General features: G+C 37.8%; 3 protein-coding genes across 6 annotated transcripts; 1 reads left to right on the top strand and 2 right to left on the bottom strand.

Moving 5' to 3' along the window:
- Window positions 1-316: 316 nt before the first annotated feature.
- Window positions 317-10705, bottom strand: LOC109075434 (transcription factor AP-2-epsilon-like). 2 transcript variants are annotated; one of them, XM_042744924.1, is made up of 7 exons: window positions 9867-10260; window positions 8034-8483; window positions 6099-6153; window positions 3376-3601; window positions 3172-3290; window positions 2734-2872; window positions 317-1532 (listed from the first exon to the last, which is right to left on the bottom strand). In XM_042744924.1, exons 1-7 carry the CDS (start codon window positions 9891-9893, stop codon window positions 1271-1273), a joined length of 1278 nt encoding a protein of 425 aa, XP_042600858.1. In that variant the 5' UTR covers window positions 9894-10260; the 3' UTR covers window positions 317-1270. The 2 variants fall into 2 exon arrangements, with proteins under 2 accessions (XP_042600858.1, XP_018946883.2); XM_019091338.2 differs by lacking the exon at window positions 9867-10260 and adding an exon at window positions 10530-10705 and having other exon boundaries at window positions 318-1532.
- Window positions 10706-11987: 1282 nt separating this feature from the next.
- On the bottom strand, window positions 11988-16089 carry LOC109075430 (neurochondrin-like). The gene is made up of 7 exons (XM_042745085.1): window positions 15987-16089; window positions 15356-15569; window positions 14148-15275; window positions 13428-13672; window positions 13043-13258; window positions 12818-12960; window positions 11988-12557 (listed from the first exon to the last, which is right to left on the bottom strand). Exons 2-7 carry the CDS (start codon window positions 15554-15556, stop codon window positions 12139-12141), a joined length of 2352 nt encoding a protein of 783 aa, XP_042601019.1. The 5' UTR covers window positions 15557-15569; window positions 15987-16089; the 3' UTR covers window positions 11988-12138.
- Window positions 16090-16680: 591 nt separating this feature from the next.
- LOC109075443 (mediator of RNA polymerase II transcription subunit 30-like) lies at window positions 16681-20681 on the top strand. 3 transcript variants are annotated; one of them, XM_042745550.1, is made up of 5 exons: window positions 16681-16836; window positions 17212-17430; window positions 17780-17938; window positions 18939-19028; window positions 20033-20681. In XM_042745550.1, exons 2-5 carry the CDS (start codon window positions 17230-17232, stop codon window positions 20126-20128), a joined length of 546 nt encoding a protein of 181 aa, XP_042601484.1. In that variant the 5' UTR covers window positions 16681-16836; window positions 17212-17229; the 3' UTR covers window positions 20129-20681. The 3 variants fall into 3 exon arrangements, with proteins under 3 accessions (XP_042601484.1, XP_042601483.1, XP_042601482.1); XM_042745549.1 differs by having other exon boundaries at window positions 17191-17430; XM_042745548.1 differs by having other exon boundaries at window positions 16685-16704; window positions 17191-17430.
- The last annotated feature ends 464 nt before the right edge of the window (window positions 20682-21145 follow it).

The following is a 21145-nucleotide window of genomic DNA, read 5'->3' as shown; positions in this document are numbered from 1 at the left end:
TTTGTGTCGTACTGCGGAGTACAGAAGTTGGCAAAGAGGGGAGAAAAAGGAGCGGCGTGCACTTATGCTATCTTTGGATGTGTACTTGTTTCCTCACTGCTTTGTACACAAGTGTTTTTGCGCTCGCACGAGCATGTCTCCTTCCCCTCTCTCTCCTCCACAGACAGGTGATTAATAAACATTAAACAATCCCTCTCTCCTGAACACACCGGAATCTAAAGGGACGAGCAGCATATGTTCGCCTGCAGGCAGAGAGAAATGCAGAGCAGCCCTGCTGAGTGTCAGAGAGACAGGAGAGATGAAGGGAGGGAGGGGGTCACGGCGGGCGGGAAGCGGGGAATTGACACTCAGGATGGGTACGTGTGTGCGCTTGTGTGAGTGAGAGCCGGCAGGGGGGCAGGTATGGAGATGGATGCCCCTGAGCAGACGAAGAAAGGTAGAGTGACAGATGGGGTGAGAGGAGACAGAAGCGGTGGAAGAGAAGAGCCTAGCAACTGTTTAGCTGCGTTCGCTGACTGTAGTGATTGCAGAGCCCCCGGGGGTTAGTGGTCAGGACTGTTTTATCTCAGAGGTAATTCTGCCGGATTTGCCACTGTGTCACATTGAGGTTTCGGTTTGGGTTAATGTCACCCTGCCTTTAGCAAATGGGGCTAGAAATTTCAAACATCCCTCTGGGTGTTCAATTTGTATCACGCTAATTTTGTAATCATGCCAGATTTGTACCATGCCAACAAGTCCATTTATGCAAAGCAAAAACCTGCTAGTTGTGTTTAAAAAGTGGTGGGGGGTTTTTCATCAGGAAGTCATTCTCAGCATCACTTGGTTGAATTCAGTTGTTGGTTTAATAATATATTACATTTACATTGCAATACGGCAATAAGAATAACAGTAACATTGATAATAAACATACAACATGAAGTACAAAATGACATTTCACAATGAAATTTGTTTGTCAATGCCTAATTACTTTTACGCCCCCATCATTAATTGTCCGTGCCATCTTTTGATTGGTTTAGGGGCCTGATCTCCAGAGAGCACCGTGTAGGGCCCGTAATAGTCAGTCATGGGGATCCACTGGGAGTTTGTGGTCCGCATGCAGCGCGAAGCATCGTGGCATTTCCTCTTTCTCTGGAGATCTTGGATTTCATCAGAGATGAATGCAGTCGGTTCGTACAGGCGCGAAACGGTGGGGTGAACGCACACATTCGTACACATAAATACACTCATACGCTCCTAAAAGTTAGGGAAGTAGTGTCTCTCTCCCGATTGTTCATTTGCGGTGCTTGAGTTCCTTGTCGTGGTGGCCTTTTCCTCCTCCCTCTCCTTTATCCAGCAGTTTTAGAGCCTCTAGCAAGTAACTCTGGAAGGCCGACAGGGCAGCGCAGATGGCAGGTGTGCCGAAACCGTGGGTGAGGAGGCTGAAGTGGGTCAGGCTGCTTTGCACCCCAGGCTCCAGGCAGGGGGTGGGGCGACTGGCACCCAACGGCGACCTGTCCTGCGACATCAGGTCCATAAACTCCTTGCAAATCTCCCTGAAGACATGAAATGAGAGGTGAGCGCGAGTATGCCAAGCGAAACATGTAAATAAACAGTTATTATTGGCTTGCAAGAACAAACTGATAAATTGAGGAAAAAAATGTGTTCACACGTAAAAATGAAAGTAGTTCTCGGTTATTTTACTAAAGATTGCGTCAGGGGTTTTCAAACTGGGACCCCTCGAGGGTGCTGAGGGTTAAAAAAAAGTATTACCATTTCATTAAAAAATTATCAAAAATCATGAGATCAATCACAAATATTATTTTTTTCTATTGACTGACCTAGTTTTATGCTTTTCTTTGGGCTTATTTTAAAAATAATTAAAATATTTAGTAAAAATTCTCATATTCTCATTTTACATATTACATAAACCCAACCGCCGTTGGGTGCCAGATACAGATTTTTTACAGTATACATAATTCTTTTTAGCCCATAGAGCCCATAGATTCCCTTTTTATAATATAAAGCCAGCCATATATTTTATTTTATAAAGACTCATCAAAATGAATGAAATTTTTTTGACTCATCAAAAAACGAAAATTTATTGTTATTATATTATTTTATTGTGTTAAGAATGTGTGTAATATTTACATATATTTACATACAAATCATATATACACACACAAACACACAAATTTATAGCGTGTGTGTGTAAAACAATTTTTAATTTTTTAATGTGCTTTTATCTCTCTTTATCTCTCTCTCTCTCTCTCTCTCTCTCTCTCTATTTATATATATACATAAATGTATAGTAAAAAAATTGTATATGTATGCATGTATTTATAAAACATCTGGAAAATATTTATGGAATATTGAAATTATGGTTAGTTATTGTTTAGGTAAACATGAAGAATAGCATAAAACTAGTGTAGCTGATAGAATACAATTATTGTGATTGACCACTGCATGCACAAAAGAACATTTTTAACTTTAGCACCCACTGGACCCCAGTTTGAAAACCCCTGATACAGACTTTAGTAATATAACTGAGAACTACTTAGTTACATTTGTGAACAATGCCTGGTTTAAATATGAATTATACCTGACTGCTTCAGGTTTATTTCCCGGTTCAAAGAATCTATATTTAAGTATATCTACGCCATTCAAATGTCTTTATTATGATTGAAATTACTTATTCTTTTTGAGTAAGTAGAAGTGATTGAACCGATTGAAGATCTTGTCAGATCTAGTACTCACTTGGTGGCCAGCAGCATACTGCGTCGTGTGGGCAGCTGATCTGGGTCGGTTTGTCTGCACAGATACTCTGCTGTGGCCCGGGCGGGGAACTCTGTCTCACACACGTACCCAAAGTCCCGTGCGAGATGAACCGCCTCACCTGAGAAGAGAGCGTGAAGATTGAAAAATGGAACTTGAATGTGCTGACTGAAAGCTTAAGGTGATAATAGGCTCTCGAACGTTTAAAAATTACTTCTTAGGCACTTATAATTTTGAGTTAGCACTCACTGGAAGATTATTGCTTCACATTGACATTAACATCTACATTCTCGCCATAAGTGACTGATAATGTAGTGTGTGTGCTGAGTTTGGGACAATTACTGCCGCAAGTACGAGGCGGTGTCTCAGACGTAATCTGATAATGTGTATGTGTCTGGTTTTTATTAAATGTTTTAGTACCTTCCACCAGCGCTGTGAGGAGTGTGACGTTGGCTGCCTTTCGCCGACCGGCAGGCAGGTTGAGGCCGATCTTCTCCAGACGTTCTCGCAGACAGCGGCCTCCGTTTTTTGACTTGGCTCTGAACGAGAACAGTTAGAAAATATTAACACCACAGATTTATCCAAGATATCTGGTGTTCTTTTTCCTCTATCCCTTCTATTCACCTGCGCAGGACTCCTCCGAGCAGAGAGGCGTTGAGGCACTCAGGTGGAGCCAGGCGTCTCTGCACTTCTCCAACTGTGACCTTGTACTTAGAGGTGGAGCTGAGGAGCGACAAGCGGCCCGGGACAGAGCAGAAAACCTCTGCGGGGTTGGACACACAGCCCAGACCCAGGCCTTCTTTAGTGAGGGACAAGGCAGAGACCGCTGAACCATTTAGCTTTGATGGAACTGGAATCGTTAGAAGAAACAGAAAGCAGTTTAGGGTATGTGTGCCAGAATTACCACAGGAGAGTGAAATCTTACTTTAAAGAAAGTGACGATTTATAAAAATGTGATAATTTGTGCTTTTGGATTTGCCCCTCTATTCTAAAACCTTTTTAAGATGCTCTCCCACAGGTTGACATCTGTTGTCTCTGTGTTTAATTTCTGTTTCTCACTCTTATTTTCGAATGGGTGTTGCATCACCATTAGGGGAAAGCTTTATTCCATCTGTTGTGCACACAGTCGTTTTCACTTGTTGTGTTTGTAATTAAAGTTTTCTGGCTCCTTAAAAATCTGACTTTTAAATGAATCCAACGATTACTGTGTCGAAAATAACACAATGTAATAAAATAGCAAACAGAATACAGAAAATTAAGCTGTTTTGCATTAACCCATTTTAAAGCAGACATTGTATAAAGATTTTTGCCCCATTAAACCAAGGCACTAAAAGGAATGAGACATAAACCTCCATACAAACTCTAATAATGATTAGTGTTCTGGGAAGAACAGACTACCACTGGCTTTTAATTTGAGCTCAAGTATTTTTGTTACATCATTCCTAAAAACCTTCATTTGTTTTCATAAGATTATCCTGTATGCAGACGCTTAATCGAGCATTTGCTTATGCCACATCTGTGTGGGCTGGATTTTCAAGCACACTTCAATAGAACTGGAGAAAATGCAGAGTATGCATGTATTACGCTACATGGGTGTATGAATGATTCAAAATGTGGAGGGTTGGGGGGAACATTCTGGCTAAGAAAAAACTGCACAAGGTGGCTTGGTTTACCTGGCTCGGTTGGTCTGTTGGCTGGTTTTTGAGAGATTTGGGCACCTTTAGCATAATCGGGCTAAGAGACCAGGTAAGCAACAGCTTTGCCAAGCTGGGAGACCATCTAAACTAACTCCAGCATTAATTTACCCAAATAAACCATGGTTTTATTATAGCACTATTTGTTTGACCGCTGTTTTACTACAAATACCATGGTTAAACTGGTTAGTGTAGCAAAACCGTGGTTAATTTGTGGTTACCCATGGTTAAACTATATTTTTGGTTTTATTTGTAGTAAAACCATGGTTAATTTTCATAAGGGTACACTCTAAAAAATGCTGGGTTGTTTCAACCCAACTCTGGGTCAAATATGGACTAACCCAACTTTTGGATTAAAAATGTAATGTAAAAATTTAACCCAACAGCTGGGTTAGTACATGTTTGACCCAAAGTTGGGTTGAATGAACCCCTCCACCCATATCCCTTCAAAAGAACTCAACAAAACTTTTAGCCTAAGTACTCGCGTTTGTTTGAGGTTGGCCTATGTTTTAGGTTTATGCAGTATCGGCCGATTTCTCATTTAAAAAATGCAGTTATTTTCACGTTATTATACAGAATACATCGACAACATAAGTACAAAAGTTAGCCAGGCCTTCTTTAAGATTGTTAGAGGACAGTTAGAAAACTACTGACAGAAATGATTTTAAAAATCGTCTGTCCTGAAAGTATTTGTAGCTATAATTCACATTATTCAAGTGTAGTAATCATCCATCCTCCAAAAAGTGATGTCGAATGCTGAATGTTTATGAAGTGATACTTCATATGCCACAGCTAGCACTGCGCTCCCGTGTTTTCGCGCGATGTGGCGCTGAAGCAGCGCTTCTCTCCTCCCCCTTTTGCAAGGATTGGCACATAACACACTGTGTTACTGTTTATATTATCTATATCCCTTATTGTAGAGGTAAAATGCGCTGTAGTATTGGCTTTCTCCTCTTCGTGGGCGGTGTGCGCGTCTTCGCTATGCCCTGCTGTGTAGCACTGATTTGCGAACACAAACAGTTCTGAGCGCGCGGCCGAGGTGCTGGAAGCATCTCACATAAGCTGTGAGAGTAGATCCGTTTATTCATGTAGGCTTTAGTTTCTTCTCGACACAGAAATCTCCCTACACCCATGAGTACATAATTGATCCATTCTGTTGCTCGGTAAATAAGCTAGATTTCATAGAGAACTAAATAAATCTAAAATAAATGCATAAGTAATTGATGAAAATATGCTGTAGCCTACTGCACTGCAGAAAGTGATATCAGAAGCTATCCTCGTTAACTATCCACTGAATTTTTTTAATGGTAAGTGGAAAGGAATAGTGATGCTCTGAATTCTTCATAACTTATTATCTGCTCTCTTCCTCCATTTCGCCTTTCTCTAATCCCCCTCTTTCTCTCATATGACCATGAACAGTTCATTAACAGCAACTGCCTTAAGGGTGAAGGCAGAGGCAGAGTGCTACAGGATTTCTTGACTTCAAATGAAATTGCAGAGCTGAATTATTGTGTGCGTGTGTGCGTGTGTGTGTGTGCTTGACTGAATCCTTTATGGTGTCTGAGCAACACATAAAATCTTTTTTTTTTTTTTTTTCCTAGCAGGAGAGGTCACCCTCTCTTCTTTATATGCATCAGAGGTACAGACTCTCACCTTTCTTGATAACAGAATGGTCCAGGATCCCCAAAGCGGATGCCTCCTCCATACCCTGTTAAAACCGAATAGCATAATACTATTACTTAACTTAATTTAAACTTGCTTGATGGTTGAGTATTTATTGAACAGGTTTGAAAAACACTTGCAATTATTTATTTTCTTAATTATTTAAATTATTAGGATGCTGGTAAAAAAAAAATCCTGATTTAATTAATATATTAATTTTATCTGTATAATTACAGATTAAATAATGTATTTATAAATATTTGTATTTAGCCTATATTTTGTATTACTATATGTTTCTTAATTTAAACGAGATATTTTATTAGATTTGAGTATATACCTGTATATATAAAGTAAAATGAATGAGAGATTTCATGACGTCACATGCAGCAATATCATTTATTTTCTACTCAGAAATAAACGAGGAAAAGTTCGTAATGAGACGACGAATTTGCTTTTCTCTATTGTAACATGAAAGCAATGCATTAATAAAACTACAGAACACTCTGACAATTAACATCAGATACTTGTCCATTTAAAGTCGCAGGAATGACCAAGTAAATAAATATTGTTTACGCTTATTTGTAGCTTTATGTATGGCAAATTAAACTATCAGGCTTGTTCCAGTCTAACTCAGTTCTGGGAAATGCTCCGTATCATCAGAGAGGGTCCAGTTGTTTGTTGAATAATTGGCTGAGGAAACCGATTGGACGCGCTGTAAATTTCTTATGACAGACTGACACGAACTCATTCTGCACCTGCCCACTACTGTTGTTTTCTCTCCTGAAAGAGTGAAAGAACAAGCCATCATAGCTCGAGCCGAAAATCAAACGAATTAAAAGCAGATTCTTAAGAATCTTATGTGGAATGGTCAGTTTAATGGATTGGCCTAATTCTTCAATTAGTGCCACTGACGTTTACATCCTCTAAGATGGTTTTAAAGAAGCTTATTTTTAAAAAAGTAGTCTATATGTATTCCTTAAGTAGCCTATAAATACTTTTGCGTCATTATTTGCTTTGTATGTGTCATACCATATCGTTCTTCTGGAGAATTTTAATTGAGAAGAAACACATTTTTACTTTTCTACGAAATTAATTGTCCGTTAACTTTTAAGTCCAAGGCTTATCCAACTTTTCTCTGATAAATGTCATTACCAATCTCACATTATTACCACATGATATCTAAAATCTAAACCATCAAACATTATAACCTAAATCCATTTTGCAGCAGATATTAACATGTTTAAGTTTTATTTTTTAAAGATCAAGCAGTCAGAAGAGCCCACTGGAGAATCAAGCACGGTTTTATATTTACGGGTTTTTTAATTTCAGGAGCAGTATTTTTTATTTATTTATTTTTGGCTTGTAATCTTTTAAATAACGTTTTAAAATGATATGTAAAAATATTTATCTGTTTTAGACAACGTTATGCACTAAGAATATTTCATATTTAGTAAGAAAAAACAGTGTTTTATCATATATTTTAAAGTGGCTATAAAATGCATTTTCACACAAACACACTAGAAGAAATCTTCATCGCGGAAGAAATGACACTTAAAACACTCATGCATAAACAAGATTATAAAAGAAATAGTTTTATATTTACATTTCCGTTTGATGTAATGTACATAGGCTATATAAACATTTTAGCATTCATTTGTAACACGCCAAAATAAATAGCCTAACAAATTTAAATAAATAGCCTAACAAAACAGATAAATTGTTATGAAGAGCCTTAACTGTGTAGTTTACATTTGATGAAAAACAGCTGTAAAATCTGTAAAACATTCGTGAAATTTTAAAAACAATAGCCTATCAATGCTTTCATGTTTGATTGGGCATGATTCTTGCTCACTATTTCGCATTAATGTTTGTTATACGGAACAATCAATAATAAAACTAAATAATTATAAAAGTGATTAAACTCACCTGAATGTCATCCAGACCGTGATGACCCACTGCGTGCATTCCCAGAGGACCTTCACCGAGCGCCGCTGCTCCTTCACCCAATCCATGATGGAGCAGCCGCGGAACGCCCGGATACTCCCGCCGCGGATCTAAGCTCAGAGCGCGGTGTGACTGCGACAGAAGCCCCGCGTCCTCTGAGCGCGAGCGCTGGGAGTGCCACGCTGCCTGCTGGTGCTGATGGAGGGAATTGATGGACGGATAGGGGTCCGGTAAATGCGGGTATCCGGTGTCTTGACTCTGGGAATAAGAAAGTGAGGACTGGGGGTATGGAGGTGGAAAGTAGGGCGGCTGGAAGTCGGACGCCGGAGTGTGGCAGAGCGGGGGAGCCGAGGAATACGCTGCCTGGTTCAGCGAAGAGAGCTGCGAGAGTCGCCCGCTCGGAGAGGAGCTGGACAGTCCGTCCGCACGGTCCTGTGGGTAGAAATCAGTTTCATGAAAATCCATCATAACTTTGTCAATCTATGGTGCGCCATATAGCCAATAAAAGTGACTGGCAATAAACTTATAAAGAAAAGATCACACTGTAAACGTAAAGGGTTTTCATCATGTCATAATTGATGCTGATCCCTGTGTCCACCCATTTTTTTTACAATGACTTCTGACATTTCTATTGATCTTTTTAGAGTTTCGATTTTCTTCATCAGTAATTAAAATCAAAGTGCAATGATGAGCATCTTGGATATTTAAGATTTTTTTATTTATTTTTTTTTTTTTTATTTTTTGTATGGTGTATTTTTTTTTATATGGTATATAGTGTATGAGGAGTATTTTTGGGTCTTTTTTTTTTATGAGCTGTGGGTAAATACAGTTATTGTTATTAGAATCATCTATTCTAACATTTTACATAGAATTTACATGTAATGTGTGTAACTGTTATGTCAAGTCTTAGGAAAAATAACTGCAGATTCTATATTAATTAATTTTTTTATTTTATTTTCTGGATTTCTGGGTATTAAATTAATGGTTGTTAATCGTACTAGCCTATATTCGTTAAAATCATACTAATTAAAAATGCTAATAGCTTAACAAATGTTCCAGAAATGTTCCAGAGCATTTGTCTGTGCCAGGTGTTTGAACGATACCCACTGTTTTAAACAATCAGGACTGACAGACAGACAATAGATACAATTAATGCTGCTTTAAAGGATTACAGGCACAGAAAAACACGTAGGCCTAATAATTTAGCTTTTTGTGCTTCTATAATTTTCCTTGCCATTTTCCAGTTTCTCGGATATTTTTAGTACAAAAATAATTGAAACGACTGAAACACTGTAACAAATGAATGTGACAGCATCTTTCATTTCTACTTTTGCAGATTTTTATTCCTTCATTTAACCTTTTATTTCTTTACATTGGTTTGTTTTATTATTATATTTCTATTTAGTATTCGATTTTTTTTCTTCTAGGGCGAGAAAAAATATTTGGCAGTTTTTCAGCTTCGTCAAAATAGTGAGGGAAACGCCATCGCATGTGATAAAAACAAATCAAACCGAAGTTTCTGTCTTGCCTTTTTTTAGCCACCGAGTTTAATGATTCTCTTTGTTGAAACGCAAGATATAACTTTCAAGTCACTGTTAGACAAAGACTAGTCTGTTATCTCCGTTTAGACCAATGGCAGCATGTGACATTTGCAGTGAAACACTCCAGCACACTTTTGCGCTTCCATATTCTACGCACACTTAATACCATTGACCCCGATTACGATCTATACACTCATAGCAGCTGATGTCACATGACAGTCATCTCGATGATGAGTCCAACAGATCAAAAGAACTTTGCATCAGTTTAACTCACCATGGTCGAGTAGGTGTGGACTAACATCTGGACACAAGAGCTCCAATATGCCTTTTACGCGTTGACTTTTACAGCCTCCTTAAAGCCTAGCAGTTAATAAAACCCAGGGATCTCGATCCATTAACTAGACAGTCCCAGTGATGTTCTCCTCTCTGGATGATGCTCTATATCAAACTGTTCCTGTTAATCACACCCGAGCGCTCTTATAGCGCTACACTATGGGGGGAGGGGTTGGGTAGACCACCTTAAAGGGACAATAATTAATTCCTCTAAATTAATTCATTCTCTACATTCATTTGAAAAATCCTTCTTTTTTATTACGTTTTCTTGCAGGAAAAAAGTTTATTAAACTTCATGAATATTTGAAAATTTCCACAGTTTATTTATTTAGCTTGTAATTAATTGTTATTTCTATAAACATCACAGAAAATAATGATAATAAGCCTGAAGTTTAGGTTCTTAGACTATTTTTTTTGACATTTTTTTTCTACAAGTCCTACCAGCGAAACTGAATTTTAGAAAATAAATCACATTGTTGCTTAATGCGAAAAGTAGGTCTATAGATACTTTTTTAAACCACATTCTAGTTCTACTAGTTCTAAATCTACAACAAAAACTTTGTTTTTACTAAAAAAATAATAATAATAATGAACTGAAGCCTACCTGTAAGCAGTAAGGTTCTGTCTTGGTCCGTGATTTCCACAACATGTTTCTGGATAAAGTTGTCCTTTGTTGAATTCAAGACGGAGAGAACAGACTATGTGCCCTGCGAGATGAACGGTGAGAGAGAGGTACCGGAGAGACACGGGAGTTTTATTGACAAAAAGAGACAAGAGTTGAGAGAGAGAAAGAAAGAGAGAGGGGAAGAGAGAGAGAGAAAGAGACGTATGCTGATGGGCGGAGGATAAACTTGGGAAGACAAAAGTGGGGGCAAATAGGATACTGATTTTGGATGGAAAGGAGCACTGAGGAATGTTAAGCGGAGAAAAAGGGTTTGTTTTCATTTCAACATGTTTTATAAGGCCCAAATGCTTTAGCCATTCAGTATGTTTTTTGGTAATTTTACTCTCCAACTAATATTCAAGCAGCGTCATATTTTATAGTTGTTGAATAAACAATGTCCACAATAAATCTCATCCAAAAGCCATCTTTATAAAAAATGTTTTGACTGTGTTCTCTGGTCAAGGACGTTTTAACCTATGTCCGGTCGACACATGTTGGAATTTTATAGAATTAATTGCAGGATGTTCTGTATGTTAAGCTACGCTTTTGCCATTTCATTTATTGTTCTGTTTCACATTCTCATTTCTGGACATGTGCCATGATAATGAATGGCATAGTTTTCTTTGTTTTTGTATATATGTTTAAAATCAAAATATGTTTTTAATCAAATAAGTTAAACATTGTGCCCGAAGATACTGTCTAGGTAGGCAGCTCACTAAGTTTGCAGACACAGCCGCAAGCGAGCAGTACTGACATCAGGGAAAACTCCTGATTTTTATTTTTTACTTTCAATCCCTTAAGCATTACGTGTAGTTATAAAGGGCCACAATAGCAAGTGAGTACTAATTTGCTGAAAGGACACGACAGATTAACCTATGCGTTATTTCAAGTCGCGAGAGCAGTGTTTTTATTGTGGCATGCTGTTTTCACTTGAAACGTTTCATTTTAAAAACTCATCATCATTGAAAAACTATAGGTTTGTACTTACAAAACGCCACTTCTCAAACCAGAACCGTGAAAGTGAACTGCAAAAATCTAAAATTAAAAACTTATAAGAATGGTGACTGTAACCCAAAACGTTTATGATAAATAATATGTCCATGGTTTCTAACAACTGTTCTGGTGCTAACATTTATGGCATGCTGTGAATTTGATCACGACAGTTTGTAACTAAATCATTCCTTGGCTGTTTGTGAATAACTATAGATTGCTGTAAGGATGCCACCTAGTGGACATAATACCACACAACACCGGCAGGTCAGTGCATCAGATACATTTCGGGTTACATAAATACACCTTCCAAATGAATCAGTTTCAAAGCAGTGAATTCCAGGTACGTTTTATCAGAATGTGCTTCTTAAGAAATCAAACTTTATGCATAAAATAATAAATCACCTCAAAAGCAGAAATATTTTTATTCAACATTCTTGTTTATACTTTGGCCAAAAAGTGTATTACAAATCCTTTCCATATTTAATATGCCAAACAGACAAATATGACAGCATAATAAGTGCTTTATCTGTCTTATTAAATATGTATTTTACAAATTCTACTCCACCAATATTCTGCTAAGCTGTGGCAAACCCTGAAGAGATTCACAGCTTACACTCTTGAGTAGCTCAATAATGTCCTTGCGACACAACGGGCATTGCTTGGCAATGGCACAGAGGACTTCCTCGAGAGCATCCTGTGAAGGTTGGTCTGGGAGACGTCCACTGGATCCAAGCAGAGTGAAGATATTCTGCAGCCATCCTTCATCTCTGATCAGGGTGGTTATCCAGGGCTGAGCTCGAACACAACCACCTAAAGCCTGCAAACTGAGCCTCCAGAGCTCTCCAGCCTCCTCCCAGTGTTCCTCCCAGAGAGCGCTGATCCGTGCCGGTTTAGAAGCCTGTCCAGACTGCACAGCACTCAGGAGAAAAGACAGAACTGAGGAGAAGAAACGCCGCTGGCCTAATTCTACAGGGTCTGCAAAGATTCAAGACACCCATTATTATTAAGCAGCAACAATAAACATATTCTGTTTTTTTTTTTTTACATTTAGATTGTCTTTATTCAAGTAATGAAAATGACTTTTTATGGTTAAGTTTTGGTTTAGATAATAATAACCCTGCCAAGCACTTGTTTTCTTTTTAGTTCTTTTTATGAAATCCATCATTACTAAAATATACATCCTACAAAATGGTATATCCTACTAACCAATTTGTATCATTTCAAGCCAGTAGTACCTGTGGAAGTTGACTTCAGCCTGGCAATCATGAGACCCAAAGTGCAACAGTTTGCTGCTAAGACCAAGAGGCGTGGCTTATGGAGAAGAACAGGCAGCGCTTCGCTCAGCATGCTCTCCAGAGCAACGAAACAAGGATCATTCCTGAGAGAGCGCAATGGAGCAGTGAATCAAGTCATGGTAAAGGAATAGCTTATCCAGTATGTGAGTGAAGATCTGTGTGTACCTGACTCGTTCTGGCTCTGTGATGGCAAAGTTAAGCAAAGCAGAACACGCTGTTTCCAGACTGGGGTCTCGGGTCACCGTTTTCCCGCTCTGACCTCTCAAAGACGCCCAACCTTTACTCAGAAAATCCACAAGCAAGGCTGGAGTATCCAGAGAGAGAAGAACCCGCCTCGGCCCATCTTCAGCGGAGAGGTGGCACAGAGATGGGAGAAGATATCTAAGAAAGAGCAGTAACATATATACACTTAAACAGACAGCATAAGATCTCAAAAAGAATCAAAAGTGAATTAATATATACATATTTTGCAGACTTTATTTTATTCATTTCCATGAGCTTTTCAGGACTGTGGGAACCTTCTATTAAAAAAGTCATAGTAATGTCTTACCTAAGAGCAGCTTCTCTGCTCCAGGTCCCATCTTGTGAACTGCTGCTGATGGACATCTTTGACATCCAATCAGCAAGTCCCTTGCCTTTTTCCCCTCCCTTGAAGTGACTTTTAGCATAGCTGACGAGAACAGGCAAGAGGTCAACGACTTCTTCCTTCAGACATGAGGTTTCCTCAGCAAGCCATGCACAGAGGGAGCGAAAAGTGGCGAACAGAAATGGATCATCATAGCTGGTCTGCTCCACCTAAATGGGGAAACAATGAATAACGGTTTATAATTCTAAGTATTTTCCCATTTAATTCAAGTTCTTCCAACAGACTTCTAACGATACACCTTTGTTCAAAAGTTTGGGGTCAGTATGATTTTTTCTAAAGAAAACTTTAACATTATAACTAACATTAATCGGAGATGTTTCTTGAGCACCCATTTAGCTTAGAATTATTTCTGAAAGATCTTCAGGACACTGAATATTGGAGTAATGATCGCTGAAAATTCAGTTTTGCCATCACGGAAATAAATTACATTTCAAAATACAATGAAATAGAAAAGTAGTTATTTTAAAATTGTAATAATATTTCACAATATTCCTGTTTTTACTGTATTTCTGATCAAATAAACAGCCCCTGTGAGCACAAAAGATTCTTCAGAAACATTCTTACAGACCACAAACTTTTGAACCATAATACACTGATGAATATGTTTAACACTTGCATTCTCACCTGTTTCAGATAGTAAATTTCAGCTGAGAATGCCTCCTCCAGAGCTCCTAGGACCTGTCTGCTCTGCTGAAGACTCAGGCCAGTGATAGCGGTCTGTATCTGAGCAGGGTTTGAAACTGTCCCTTGGCTACAGGCTTGTTCCATAGCTGCCTCCATGATGCGATAGCAGGCAGTAAGTATGTGCTGCAGCTGGGGGGAGATTTCTGTACCTGGCGGCTCTTCTAGACCCATCCTCACCTCCACACATGCCCGGTTCACCAGCAAGCAGCAGAATTTAGGAGGTCCTGTTGACTCCCATCCATACAGGTCCAGAAGGCAGGCAGATACTACCAAAACCGAGCCTAAATGCTCTTGACTGAGCTTGCCTTGAACCAAAGGCCGCAGAGAAGCCCATAGATTACCCACAATCTCCTTAAGCACCAGGCTTTCTGACTCGACCCCGGGTGGAGGAAGAAACGGTAGAATTTGAGAGCATATCTCTAACCTGTCCTGATCTGAAACTCGGCAGAAGTTTTGCGAAACGTTTTGCAACAGCAAGAGAAGATCAGACGAGTGTTTAGCCCAAGCCCGTGGTCTTATGCTTGATGACAACAGGTGTCCCAACAGCGGAAGCCCTTTTTCATGGCTGAGAGTTTGTTTTTTGATTACGGCTCTACATAGAGCCAGAACAGCACCACGGGTGAGAAGCTGCTCGGGGCCTTGCGGTAAAGCACATACAGCATTTAGAACCTGATAGCAGTCACAAGCCAAAGCCTCATCCAAGGCAGACGTACTAGAAGTGGTCTGGGGATCTGTAGCACTTCCAGTTTGAGATCCAGAGCCGCTCTGGTCTTCATTCCCAAGTGTTTTTGTCTGTTTTTCTGTCCAGTTGGGTCCGTTCTCCAGTATGCTCAGGATCAGAGGTACTGTGCTGAGAAGTTGTGGATGAGCAACCATGCTTGCATCCGTGCTGAGAGCAGCCAATAGAGCAGTGCCCAGAGAGATCAACTCCTCCGGGGGCAACCCGGAGCTGTCGTCACCCCGAAATGCTGTAACCAGAAGGCGTGCGGGAAGATTAAATCCTACCGCTTCAAAAATCTGATGTAGAGTCCCAGTATCCAGCTGTCCTGGTGGACACAACCTTGTGATCTAAATGCAAGAGAAAACAATGAGCTATACAATATATGTTTTCGGTGTAGGGTGGATGAGGAGGATAAGCTGTTGTTTACCAGGAGAAGTGCTGCTAAAATGTGGCTGTCATTCTTAGCATGAGTGAGAGCATGTAGACAGCGCTCCAGAACCTCTCTCTGAGACGGAGACAGGCCACTGGGTTCAGAACTGCTCCCTTCTGCTGCATTTGGCTCCGTACTGGGTGGATGCTGCGGGGTAGGGACTTCCTCTGGGTTGAGATGACACCCATTCTCTGCCATCTTCTGGGCCAACCTGTAAACAACCATCAGATATTTATTCATGCATCAGAAGTTGTCAACTTCTTTAGATACTAGTCCAAATGTATGCATGTAATGACCGGTGTGTAATTACTGATAGTGCTTCAATATGTTAGATTCGGGACTGAAAAAATGTCTAAGGCATAATCAGGTCCGCAGGTTAACAGATTTAAGAGTTCACGTAAGGTTAAATCACACAGCTGTGAAGGTAAATGACTGTTGTTTGATGTTTTATAATTGCAGTGTAAAAGAACTAACGTTAACGTTAAGAGTGTACTAAGTAGCGAACAAACGTTAAGCTAAACATATTTTAAAACCATATTCAACACATATACATGTCTTAAATTATGTAGACTAGTGTAAATCAAATAATAAAAAAAGCCATAAACATAAACCATATGCAAGAACAAACCTGGAGGCAGGCAGGATTATCGTACACACACGTTGGCGCTACGTGGAAGCGGAAACGCTCGTGAGACATAACGAGAGAAGTCGATTTCAAAATAATAGTCTTCGGTAAACAAAATAAAAACAGCAATGCGATGTGTGCGGCTGATTTTGCGAATAATATTGAGAACCGTTTTTTTTTTAAAGAAATGAAAAGCCTTAATATCTGTGTATGTGCACATTTTGAATGAAATAACACAAATATGATGCCAGACTGCGAAAATAAGAGGGTTTTCATTTTATTAAGCACGTTGAGTAATGCATACGCAAATAACTCAAAAACAAAATAATAAATAGTAAAGCAAGGTAAATTACATTAGGCACTTGAATACTTACAGTGCAAATATCAATATTATGTTATATTGTAATATAAATATTAACATTAATAATACCAAAATCTAAAATTAATTAAAAATAAATTAATGAAATTAAATAAAATACTAAAAAGATAAACAAGACTGATTTAATATAGTACATGAATAATTGTTTTAATAAAATATAAATAATATCAATACAATATACTATTCATAATTATAATATTTATATTACATTAATATCATACTATAACATTAATATAACCCAAAATATTAAACCTAAAACAAATGAATTCATTAATAAATAAATAGTGCTTTGCTTTGCTTTTCCTGACTATGTAACACAGGAAACAGGAAATGATGAAACAGGTAATGGCTAATGCTCCTCTGTTTGAAATCGAATGTGAGCGAGTGGAGTAGTCCCGCATTTATTCAGCAATAATCACTGTTATCCACCAGAAGTAAACTTCTTACGGACCAGTAGCTACAACAATAAGCGCAGTGAGTTTCTACACAAAGTCCGTGCTCCGAACTTGAGCGCGGAATTCAATGCTCCCTCCATCCATCCAATCTCATCCATTCATAAATAGACAGATATGTTAAATAGTTTTTATTCAATATTACATTTTGAATATTTAACATTGAATATTTTATTCAATGTTAAATAGTATTTATTCAGTACTACTACTAAATATTGTAGAAACTTAATTTTCTGTAAAGTTGCTTTGCAATGATTTGTATCGTAAAAAGCGCTATACAAATAAACTTGAATTAAATTAAATTGAATTTGTATCGTAAAAAGCGATTTTTTTTTGTTTTTGGTTTGATTTATATTTGAATGATGTCTATTTTTAGATGTCTGCTCCACTCCCGCAGAAGGGACTTGGTCCGGGTATGCCTGTCATGCCCCCCCAGCAGCAGCAGCAGCAGCAGCAGCAGACACACATGCCTCCTGGCCTTGCGCAGCCCGGGGTGCCCCCACAAGGTGCCCTGCGGGAAATCTCTCCCGTGTATCTGTGCCGCATCGGTCAGGAGACTGTCCAGGACATCGTCACACGCACTATGGAGATCTTCCAGATCACACGGGCCACTCAGGTGAGTGTGCGTCCACGATTTTTAAATATACAGGGATTCTGAGAACGCTAGTGCACAGTACTAGTAGCTAATCATTCCTAGTTGCTTCATTATCAAATAATGGTCCAAGTGCAACATTTGATCAAATCAAGACATATAATTATACTATTAGTACTATATATATTTTTTTTTCAGCATTTGGATTAAGAAATAAGAAATGTTGAAAGTTAAAACTATTCAATGAATGTCATATTTTGATACTTAATATCAATATCTCTTATAATCAGAGCAGCATTTAAAAAGCACATGCACCACAATTCAAACACACTAATACGTAATAGAATGAAAAGTCTGGTTGTGTTTCTTCTAGCTTCCCAACGGTGTGACACAGAGTCATGCAGCTTATCAGGACCGCTTTGGGAAGCTGCAGGAGCATCTGCGTCAGCTGACACTGCTCTTCCGTAAGCTGCGTCTGCTATATGAACGCTGTGTAGAAATGACACCTGACCTCCAGGAGTCTACAGCTGAGGTGAGGCTCATCCATGTTTTTTGATGCACAATATAGCCTCTTCTGTTTGTTCATTTGGCCTTTTGATAAACTCAGCCCTTTTCCTAGTTAAAATATTAATGGATGCAATTAATCATCATCCAGCACTACAATGTTTTGTATCATATTTGATACATCAGATCTTAAAGTATTTTTTGTATTTTATTTGTTAATTGATGCAATTAATCATCATCCAGCACAAGTATGGTATAATGAGAGTATGGAGCTCATACTCAATTTGGTGCAGTTGCTGGTATTTATTTATATGGCAGAAAGGAAGATGAAATTTTGATAGCATGTAATGTAATTCAGTGAGATCTTTATAGCAGAATAATTGACTACTTATTAACATGAATTGATCATAAAGGGTTTAGATGTGCAAAATACTGGTAATGCCAAAGTCATAGATACCATTTAATACAATGATAGAGGTGAGTATCAACATGACATTTGAGATTACATGTCATGCTTGGCTGAATTCATTACAATAGTGTAGATTATGAAAATAATGTTATTAAAAACATTTTTAAACAATAGCAAATTAAGCGGCTAGGCTTACTTGGCCTCATATCGTCTCATATAGTCAGACTGCACAACTAAAATAGATTTACATGTAAGGTTACTTGTATGTATTATGTAAATTGAATAAACAACTTCCTCACAGAGTTTATGTGGATGTATTAAAAACTTGTATAAAGCTTGCAACAATATTTAACTTACCAGCGACCACCCACAGCAGTAAAGCCCCAAAGTTTCATTTCATGCCAACAGAGGTAGCTGTGATGTTGTGTATTATTAGCTGTTATACTTAATATTAAGAATAGTGTGGAAAAAGTTAATCTTTCAAGAATCCTGATCCATCAGGGCAGTGTGAACAGTAAACAAGTGTTTTGAAATACTTTGTGGGCTTATTTGTGGGCTTATTGTTATTGTTATTATTACAGATATAATTTCAATAATGTGTTTCCTTTCATTCTTCCAGCTGGTTCCTTATGTGGGGGAGGAGTCGACACCTGTGAGAGTGGAGCCGTGCAACCCAGCTGTTATTCAGGAGAGACAGGAGGTTCTAGAGGTTTGTTTTATTGTTTCATATCTCTGAACATACTATTACACTGCAGTATATACCTACAAGATATTTGCTCTTTTATTTGGGTGAAAAAACAGCCCTATAACTATGGGCGGAGGGTGAACCAACTGTGGATGAGAAGTGTGTGTGTGTGTGTATGTATGTATGTATGTATGTACATATATTTTATATATATATATATATATATATATATATATATATATATATAAAATATTCAAATTTGGATTTATATAATTTAAAAAGTATTTTTATTTGCTATCATTTGCAAATGTATAAAATCTGTAAATGTATAAAATGTGTAAAATCTGCAAATATGTATAATGTATGTTTAAATTAAGGAATTGTAATTTGTAGGTTAAAATATAAATTAATCATAAAAGGTAGAATATAAATGCCCTCCACAGCTGCATTATTTGATTAAAAAAAAAGTAATTTTGTGAAACATTATTACAATTTAAAATGTTATCTATTACTGTGATGTCAAAGGTGAATTTTCAGCATCATTACTCCAGTTTTCATTGTCACGTGACCCTTCAGAAACCATTCTTATATGCTGATTTGCTGCTCAAGAAACATTTCTTGTTACTATCAATGTTGAAAACAGTTGTGCTGGGTAATATTTTTGTGGAAACGGATACATTTTTCAGGGTTCTTTGATTCTCTGAAATTAGTTCCTTCTTTTTTTTTTTTTTTTTTTTATTCTTTATTTTTGAAACATTGGGAACAATACAATAGCCAGATTTACATAACCTCATGGTCACAGTTCCAGTCTGTGATCTAGATCAAGGTCTGAAATTAGGTCATTTAAAATAATTGACAAAATATTTTTGTAACATTATTAATGTCTTTACTGTAATTTTTTATCTGTTTTATATATCCTAGTTGAATAAAAGTTTTAATTTCTTAAAAAAATACTTGCATGCCATGTAATAAGGTTGCATGTAATAATAGTGCTCTGAGCTTCTCCTCTCATGTTTTTTTCTTAACAGAAAGTGAGGCAGAAGAACCAGGAAATGAAGGTGCTGATGGACCAGATGAGGAACCTCCTGTGGGACGTCAATGCCATGCTCACCATGCGAAAATGACAGCGGGACGCTTCCTAGTAAACATCTGACCGTCCTCCGTCAGCCCTCATCTACGGTCTTCTCACTCTCACACGTTCAGGTGCTTTCACATGGATAGCAGTGTACGGCAGAAATGTATAATATTTCATCTTGACAAATGAGATCAGGCTTGGCAGCTCTTTTCTGGTCCTGCCTCATTTACGTGTTAAATCCCAATGCTCTGATTAATAACGGCTTTATCAAAGTACTGAATTAGCATCAGAAATAGGAAGTAATGTAAAAGCCATGCAGATGATATAAGCTAACCATGTTGTTGGCATGATAAATGAGCACTGCGGACTAAGCTTTGTAAATAATAGTGCCTAATATGATCCTTTGTGCATTCATTGAACTGTGTGATGTGTTTCACACTGTTGCTCCTCAGCAAATATGTACTCGGGTAGAGTGTGTGTTTCCCTGCGCTCTGCATTACACTCCTGATATCTGCCTTCTGGGGAAAGGTTCGTCTGAATTGCAGGATGATTTTTGTAAACTAAAATCTTTTATACAAAATAATAAAGAAAAACAACTCTTTTGTCATGTCTTTTCTTTTAGGAAATACAAAAACAGAATTAACATCAGCAGTTGACATTACCTTCTGTGTAACATGCATCTAAAACTAAACATATTTATAATGTTTAAAAAAAGGTTCAATATTTCAAGTAAATCTGTTCTTTTCAATTTCTATCAATCAAAGATTTCTGAAAATATTTGTCACATTTTCCATAAAAATATTAAGCAGCACAACTGTTTACAACATCGATGATAATAAGAAATTATGAGCCGCAAATCAGCATATTATAATGACTTCTGAAGGATCATGTGACGATGAAGACTGGAGTAATGATGCTGAAAATTCAGCTTTGCCATCACAGGAATAAATTACATTTCAAAATATATTCAAATATAAAATGGTTATTTTAAATAGTAATATTTCACATTTCTGGTTACACTGTAAATAAATGCAGCTCTGGTAAGCTTAAAAGTCTTGTTTCAAAA

This window comes from Cyprinus carpio, chromosome B19, assembly GCF_018340385.1.
Source record: "Cyprinus carpio isolate SPL01 chromosome B19, ASM1834038v1, whole genome shotgun sequence".
Classification (NCBI taxonomy): Eukaryota; Metazoa; Chordata; class Actinopteri; order Cypriniformes; family Cyprinidae; genus Cyprinus; species Cyprinus carpio.
The sequence above is the reverse complement of the archived record's forward strand: the minus strand, read 5'-3'. Positions and strand labels throughout refer to the sequence as shown.

What these genes read in the sequence shown, in the direction of transcription:
- LOC109075434 (XM_019091338.2), bottom strand. Translation starts at nt 10,574, where the DNA reads ATGTTGTGGAAATCACGGACCAAGACAGAACCTTACTGCTTACAG. An exon ending in CCATTCTGTTATCAAGAAAG is followed by an intron (nt 3,602 to 6,098) that starts GTGAGAGTCTGT and finishes TAACGATTCCAG; the next exon opens with TTCCATCAAAGCTAAATGGT. An exon ending in AGTATGCTGCTGGCCACCAA is followed by an intron (nt 1,533 to 2,733) that starts GTGAGTACTAGA and finishes TCATGTCTTCAG; the next exon opens with GGAGATTTGCAAGGAGTTTA.
- LOC109075443 (XM_042745548.1), top strand. An exon ending in TCCAGGAGTCTACAGCTGAG is followed by an intron (nt 17,939 to 18,938) that starts GTGAGGCTCATC and finishes TCATTCTTCCAG; the next exon opens with CTGGTTCCTTATGTGGGGGA. An exon ending in AGAGACAGGAGGTTCTAGAG is followed by an intron (nt 19,029 to 20,032) that starts GTTTGTTTTATT and finishes TTTTCTTAACAG; the next exon opens with AAAGTGAGGCAGAAGAACCA.
- LOC109075430 (XM_042745085.1), bottom strand. Translation starts at nt 15,556, where the DNA reads ATGGCAGAGAATGGGTGTCATCTCAACCCAGAGGAAGTCCCTACCCCG. An exon ending in AGCAGAGAAGCTGCTCTTAG is followed by an intron (nt 13,259 to 13,427) that starts GTAAGACATTAC and finishes GCTCTTTCTTAG; the next exon opens with ATATCTTCTCCCATCTCTGT. An exon ending in GCTGAAGTCAACTTCCACAG is followed by an intron (nt 12,558 to 12,817) that starts GTACTACTGGCT and finishes GAATCTTTGCAG; the next exon opens with ACCCTGTAGAATTAGGCCAG.